Consider the following 8,616-nt stretch of genomic DNA (forward strand, 5'->3'; position numbering starts at 1 on the left):
AAATTTATAATTTTGAGAAATCGCAGATATTGTTTTTCCGGAAATCACGGATCACGGATAACGGACTACGGAGCAGTGTGAATCCAGCTTTACCCCGCGACACGCGAATCACTTGCCACGGAATATCAACAACCCGACCACGCACCCGACCGGTCAGTACGTTTCGAAAACACGGCGTGTCATCACAACGCTCCCACACATATGAACCGCAACAGTCTATACTGATACCGTACGACGATGTACGCACAGCGAGATTTTCACTGCCGGAATTCCACGGCACCACGCCCGAGGACCCGGCGCGGTTCATACATAAAGCGGAATCGATACTATACCAGTCACGTATAGATAGGTTGGGCTGGACAAACATTATTGAACCGCAGCTGAAGGACACGGCCAGTACATGGTGGAACACCAACAGGTTGCTGGACCTCACCTGGGATGAGTTCCGCACCGAGTTTTTGGAGAAATTCGACAACGTGGACTACAATCCCGGCTGCGGGCCGAGATAGTATCGGTCAGACAAACAACAACGCAGTCGTTAACGGAATTCGTTATACAAAAACACCAACTCGCGCGCCGAATCAACACTGGGCTACCTGAACCACAGCTAGTCAGTACGATACATACGACTGCAAAGACCAGCGACATTCTCCGACCTCCGCTGGATCGCTGGAATCTTGGACTACACACCGGATTCACCACCCACACGACTTACACCGAAACCGGTATACAAAAAAAGCGGCCAAGCCCGTGCAACACGGCCGAACTACCAACCGCGAACACAGGACGACGCTGCTGGAAAGCCACCCCCGCCTAACCCGTGCAAATACTGCGGAGGGCCTCACTGGAATAGTGACTGCCCCGGGTACACACCGGCATCGGGAAACGGCAACTGAGTCGGCGGACATTTGTCCGCGCCGCCGTCTCACACACACACGCACACACAACAACGCCACCACCAGCAACAATCGGCATTACGGACGGGGATATAACCGTCAGACGCGCATCGATAAACTCGGCGTCATCGGATATATCACCCGCCTACACACACAACATTTCATTAAGTAGTAGGTCATCACCACCACACACAAACCACTACTATGAAATTCACACGTGCACCGTTGGAACTAACAAGTAGCACAGAGGCAACCGAAACGGGCGCTATGATAATGGCGGTGCAAACCGCTCACCAGAGGTTCTCTGTTCAGAACCAGTTGCCCCGCTACAGTAAGCAACCAACGTCGAACAACGCTACATGAACATGCCCCGACAAAATTCCAACCCCCGCGGTCGAATTCGAATTTAGGTCAGGCTTCGTAACAGCGCTAATCGATTCACAAGCACAAAAATCGTATGTAAGCCCGAACATTGCACTCACATTTGGCACACCACACCACGGACAACCCACTAACGTACGAATGGCGGACGGACACACCGCAATGACAAGCGGTACCGCCACATTCGAAGCCAGGATAGGAGAACTGACGGTCACTTTCACCGCAGCCATTCTGGAAAACTTATATTGCGACATGCTCCTAGGACATGACTTCCTCGTACACAACGAAGTCACCTGGGACTACCTAACCTAACCTATCCTACACAACGAGCACGATACACTTAGGTTATCATAGGAGAACAATGACATGCTGGAAGGGCCGGACTATCCACCCCCGCCCTACACTAGATATCGATAATTTGGTAATACGCGGAGACCCACACACACGCGCGCGAAAATAACCGAAGTAATTTGCAACTATTCGGACGTTTTCAGCGGTAATGTAGGTCGCACCAGATTAATCGAACACGACATACTCCTAAAGAACCAAACACCAATAGCGCTCAAACCATATCCCTACCCACAGGCAAAATAAACCATAATTGATACCATGGTACAGGATATGAATCAACAGGGACTTGTAGAGCAAAGCACATCGCCATGGGCCGTTCCCGTCGTCTTAGCAAAAAAGAAAGACGGTTCGCCCCGACTGTGCATCGACTACAGACAACTCGATGACGTCACTGAGTCCGACGCTTACTCAATGCTGGACCTCAATACGTTGATACGTCAAATGCCTGGCGCAAAAATATTCAGCATTTTGGACATTAAGTCGGGATACTGGCAAGTACCACTTAACCAAAACGCTTGAAAATATTCCGCATTCCGGACGCGTCGAGGTCTGTATCAATTCCGAGTCCTCCCATTTGGCCTCAAGAACAGCCCCATGACCTTTGTACGTTTAATGAACGAAGTATTGAGGGGGTACCTCGATGAGTTCGTCCGCGTATATCTAGACGATTTAGTGGTGTTTTCAAACACTACTGACGAACACCGGTGCCACCTATACAAAGTTCTGGAACGTCTACAGCGACACGGGCTGACGAACAACACCGAAAAATCTACCGCAAACTCATTTCTCGGACACCTGATCACCTCCGACGGTATAGACAAACAACAGGAGAAACTAGAGTGCATCATGCGGTTCCCCACACCAACCAAAGTTAGGGACCTACGGAAGTTCCTGGGCGTCTGCAACTTGTACAGCCAGTTTGTCGATAACTACGTGGACACCATAGCACCTCTAACAGACAAACTCAAACAGGGTACCAAATGGTCATGGAACGAGACCGAACAGGCGGAATTTAACGCAATAAAACGCGCCTTGTACGACTCACCAAAACTGTCAACACCAGATTACGGAAAGCCGTTCTGCCCACAGACTGATGCTAGTGAAATAGGAGCAGGTGCCGTCCTTTTCCAACGGGGTGACAGACCGGACGAAAGACGGATAATCGCCTACGCAAGCAGAAAGTTTAGTGATACGCAGAAACGATACGCCACGGTTGAACGCGAGTGTCTCGCGATAATCTGGGCAACCGACAAGTTTAGACCATATTTGGAAGCTCGCCGCTTTGACCTATACACGGACAACGCAGCCCTCACATGGCTCCACCGAGCCAAAAACTCAAATTCAAGTTAACCAGATGGGCACTACAACTGGCTAACCTGGACTACCAAACCACGCATGTACCCGGCGTACAGAACGAGGCGCCGGACATGATATCACGGAATCCGGCTCCCGGGCCCCCCGGTAAACGAGGAACACCTCGAGGAACGAGGAGTTCCCACACCACCACTCACCACCTCATCACGCATCACCACTACTAGCTCACCGGCCGAGCCGGTGTCAAGTCGTGCCACATTTGCGCGTGTACCAAACCACTGAACACGCGCGCAGATGACCCGATCACCATGTAACGAGCTGTGACTTTATCTATAAATACTTATGAGTCCCTGGTAGTAATATCATAATAATAATGCTGGAGAGCAGCGGCGTAGTGCTAATAATAGTCATAATACATCTGACACTATATATCTCACTACTCATATAAATATTCTATAATATATTATATATAAATAGGCCACGCAGGAATTGTGTGTTTTATGGAGATCGTGTTACAATGTTTTATATAAGGAACATCCGGTTAACTGTAACCACAAGTCACACGCACCATATATGGCCATGAGAGTTACGTAACATAGATATGACCACTGGAGTAGGGACTAGGGATTTCTCTACGAGAGGAGCTCGTAGACCGTACGATAGTCAGACGAACTTACCAACGACTAGCGACTGGAAGCTGAACACACTAGAAGTCACATCTCGTTATTACCATTAAATAAATTAATTGAACTTAGTCATTTTTTCAATATTATTAATTATTGGACTTGTAATAAATAAAATATTATTTAAAAAAACATCAAGTGTTGATTATTCCATTCAACTTCTTGACAATCCTAGAAGGGCTCGTTACAATTTGGCGCTGTGGACAGGGTTGTTTCAAGAGGAAAAAAGAAGAATACTTAGAATATTTTTGAAATTATTTTCGAAAATTTTTCTTCTTTCTACTTCTAACGGAGGTAATTCATATCCGATCACTGTGAGAAGACAGGCCATCTTCCCACGACTCCGTGAAAACGAAAACCCAGCAGTAGCAGTCAAGGAAAATCAAGAAATAAGGATGGCATCATCATCATCATCCGTCAATTCAGCCGCTTTGGTGTGAGTATTAGAATAAAGTTGTGAAAATTAGTTTGTTCGTCTCCTATGGTATTATTGACCATAGTATAGTTTTAATTAAGGAATAAGATTGGGGAATAAATAATAATATTAGTTAAAAAATATAATAACAGAAAAACAATTATAATAATAATTTAATAAATTAAAAAAAAAAATTTTTTTTTTAAAGCTATTATTATTTTTTTTAAAAATAATTCAAATATTTTAATAATTAAATTTAATTTAACATAATATAAAGAATTATATAAATAATAAAATAATAAAGAAAAGTCAAATTAAAATAAATATAGTAATTAAATGAAATTAAATATTTAAAACAAGTTTAAATATAACGAAATAATTAATGAAATAATTCTAAAACTAATAAATATAGTTCAACAAATTGTAAAATTTATAAATATAAGAATTTATAAAGAATATAAAGAATAATATAAAGAATTTTAATTCGTTCGCGTATTTATTTTTTATTTTAAAAAAATATAATAATAAAATTTTTTACAGTGTACACTGTACACTAAAACATAAAATAAAAATAAAAATTATTTTTATTTATTTCCCTAGTTAACAATTGTTGTAACATCGAATTGAGAATTTATAATTGAGAGAATTTAATAATAAAGAATATTGTGAAATTGAGAATTATTGTGAAGAATTTATATTTTTTTTAAAAAGGCAGAGAAGTCCTTATATTTTATTTTGAGTAAAAGAGAATTATTATTGAGAATTATTTAATTATTGTTTTAAAGGCCGTGAAGTAAGTCCTTATATTTTGTGAATTTATTTGAAGACAGTTGAAGTCTGTATTTTTAAAGGCCGTGAAGTAAGTCCTTATATTTTGTGAATTTATTTGAAGACAGTTGAAGTCTGTATTTTTAAAGGCCGTGAAGTAAGTCCTTATATTTTGTGAATTTATTTGAAGACAGTTGAAGTCTGTATTTTTAAAGGCCGTGAAGTAAGTCCTTATATTTTGTGAATTTATTTGAAGACAGTTGAAGTCTGTATTTTTGATTTTTATAGGCCGAGTAGTAAGTCCTAATATTTTGTGAATTTATATATTGAAGTTATATAGGCCGTGAAGTAAGTCCTGATATTTGAGAATTTTTTTTAGACAATTGAAGTCTGTGTTTGAATTTATTATTGTAGGCCGTGAAGTAAGTCCTGTTATTTTGTGATTTTTTTTTGAAGATAAATGAAGTATATTGTGAATTGTTTAATTGGAATTAATTTTATAAGGCCGGAATAAGTCCTTTTTGTAGAAATTTTGTGTATTATTGAGATTTAAATGAATTAAAGAGAATAATAATAATAAGGCCGTAATAAGTCCTTAAGTAAAAAAAATTATAATTGTGAGAGATAATAAAAAATTTTATATAAAATAAATAATAACGAATATTGTTATGTGTAGGAATTTATGAGTTTAATAATTTTGAGTTGAATAAAAAATTATATAGAATTAAATATTATTTAATTTAATTAGTAAAAATAAATAAATAGGAAATAGAATTAATAATTAATTTGAAGCGAATAAATAATAAATTATAATTGATAGTAAGTTGAAAAATTTGAGTAATTAAGTTATTTACGTATTAGAAGTATTAATTGAATATGATAAGACAGATTAATGAATAAAGAAAATAATACATTAGAAGTTAAGGAAACAGATAGTAAAAATTTATTAACGGAAGAATTACAGGAAATTAAGGAACTTGTAAAAACTGAACCCACTAACGTTACAACTGATAATAAAAACGTAGTAGATATTAAAGATAATAAAAATAACGATAAAGTAAAAATAGTTGAAAGTGAAATATTAATTGATTTAAGTACAGAAGAAGGTTATCAATATTCAGTAGATTTAGATAGGGAAAAATATTTGAAGTCATTAAGGGAAAAAGATTTATTAAATACAAGTATAAGACCAATTTTAGTTAACGAGATAGAGTTACGACAAATAGGAACACGTACCAAGAAAGGGTTAATACATACTCAATTAGAACCAACTAAACGTAATACAAGGAAGGTAAATAAAATGGCTACAGTTACTAAAGTTTCTTTAGACAAGGTTACAGGTATGATACCCACATGTACAGGTGAGCGTGATGTACATCAATTTATAAGAGCTTGCGATTTAGCATGTTCAATGGTAGACAAGGAGGAATTATCGATACTTACTAAATTTATAAATACGAAATTATTTGATAAAGCATTAGAAGTGTGTAGATATAGGGACGTATCAGAGTGGGAAGGAATAAAATTAATTTTGTTAGACGCTTTTGAACCACAGAGAACAGCATCATCTTTACAGGTAGCGTTAAATTCGGTAAGAATGAGAAATAATGAGGACGTTAGTTCTTATGTACATAGGGTAGAACAATTATATTTTAATTTATGTGTAGTTAGTACAAAAGACAAAACGCCTGAGCAATCTACCGTAATAACTGACCAATTAAAGGAACAAACATTAGTAGTATTTTTAAAAGGTCTAATTCCAAGTTTAAGAACGATAGTAAAATCACGTAATCCTCCTACACTTGAATCTGCTATGCAGTTAGCTAAAGAGGAAGAATCCGAACTTACATCCGATTATGACGCGTATCAGTATTATGGGAACAATAACGCGCGAAATGGAAATGATAATGGTGGAAATAATAGGCGAAATAACAATAATTTTGAAACATTTAATAATAGGTACGGACATAATAATAACAGAAATTTAAATAATAGTAATAGACATTTTAACACTAATAATTATCCGCGACAATCTTATAATCAAAGACCGAACAACAATTATATTAGACCACAATTTAATCAAAACCAAAATTTTAATAGACTAAACAATAATCAGAATCGAAATAATTTTAATAATAATAATAGATTCCCACCACGTAATAATAACTATAATCGCAATAATAATAATTATCCAAATAATAACGTATTGAGTAATATAAGCTGTTACCAATGCGGAGGAAACCATTACGCACGGGATTGTATGCGAGCGCGAGGTATAAATAATACGCGTAATCCGAATGCACATAATAATTTTACGCGACCAGCAATAAATCATAATACTGGAGTTGTAAAATGTACATATTGTAATATAGTAGGTCATGATATATCGAGATGTTATAAGAAACTAAATTCGGAACAAACTAATAATTTTTCGGGAAACTTAAATCGATCGAACGAGGCAAGTGGCGCTCGCCCGATAAATTTAATAGCCGCTGTCGAGGAACAAGATGCTTATACTTTGTAACTGTTATAAATGATAATCATGTGTCATGCCAAAGTGTTAATATAAAGAAAGAATTTATAGAGTTACTTTTAGATACTGGAAGTGATGTTAATTTAATAAAATTTAGTACTTTGATACCAGATACACTAGTACATGAAAATAAAAAAATATATTTAAAAGGAATTAATGACAAAATTGTACCAACAGTAGGTTTAGTAAAAATAATTTTAAGATTTGATGATATTAATATAGAAACTGAGTTTCAAGTAGTTTATGATTCGTTTCCAATACCTAAGGATGGTATTTTAGGACAAAAATTTTTAATAGAGAATAAAGCAATTATAGATATAGCTAAAAATTCGTTAGTTATAGATAATGATAGTAATGATAGTTTAATTAATGAAATAAATAAAAATGAAATGAAATTTGTATTAAAACCACGAACGGAAACCGTTGTGGCAGTGCCTATTGCAGACCCAGCTATGGAAAATAAAAATATTATAATACACAAACAGGAACTGATAAAAGATGTATATTGTGCGAATATAATAGGGACCGTGGAAACAGGAAGGGTCATGGTTAGTTTATTAAATGTGTCCGAACTTTCACAAGAAATAGATACGAATATTATGAATAAAATATTGTATGAAACCGCAAACAATTATAACATACACGCGATGAAAACCGAAATTAATAATGATAATCGTGTAAATAAAATTTTAAATCTAATACGAAGCGATCATATGAGTGATGAGGAAAGGCAAACGATATTTAAAATATGTGAACGATACGCAGAAATATTCTATTTAGAAGGAGATCGATTAACTTTTACAGATGCAGCCGAGCATGTTATTAATTTAAATATTAACCAACAACCGATTTATCAAAGACCTTATAGGTTACCTTACTCACAACAGACAGAAATAAGAAATCAATTAGATAAAATGGAGCAAGATGATATTATAGAACCTTCTAGTTCACCGTGGAACGCACCACTCTTGTTAGTAAAGAAAAAGGCAGACGCCAGTGGAAAAGAAAAGTTTCGTATTGTAATAGACTTTAGAGCTCTGAATCAGGTCACTTTAAATGAATTTCATCCTTTACCGAACATTACGGAAATATTAGATCATTTAGGACAATGTCAATTATTCAGTGTCATTGACCTTGCTTCTGGATTTTATCAAATTCCTTTATCTAAAGCTTCACGTGAATTAACAGCCTTTTCAGCTAATAACGCGCATTATCAGTTTAAACGAATGGCAATGGGAATGAAAACTAGCCCTGCTACGTTTCAAAGGTTAATGG

General features: G+C 36.5%; 1 protein-coding gene across 1 annotated transcript; it reads left to right on the forward strand.

Moving 5' to 3' along the window:
* The first annotated feature begins 4,658 nt into the window (after positions 1-4,658).
* On the forward strand, positions 4,659-7,332 carry LOC149062886 (uncharacterized). Its single transcript, XM_089216207.1, has one exon. It carries the CDS (start codon positions 5,701-5,703, stop codon positions 7,330-7,332), a length of 1,632 nt encoding a protein of 543 aa, XP_089072333.1. The 5' UTR covers positions 4,659-5,700.
* Positions 7,333-8,616: the final 1,284 nt, after the last annotated feature.

Source organism: Diuraphis noxia, unplaced genomic scaffold, assembly GCF_037042655.1.
Source record: "Diuraphis noxia isolate RWA-SAM2 unplaced genomic scaffold, SU_Dnox_SAM2 contig0001, whole genome shotgun sequence".
Classification (NCBI taxonomy): domain Eukaryota; kingdom Metazoa; phylum Arthropoda; class Insecta; order Hemiptera; family Aphididae; genus Diuraphis; species Diuraphis noxia.

Bases quoted from the DNA above. Each gene is read 5' to 3' on its own strand.
- LOC149062886 (XM_089216207.1), top strand. From the start codon at position 5,701: ATGAATAAAGAAAATAATACATTAGAAGTTAAGGAAACAGATAGTAAA.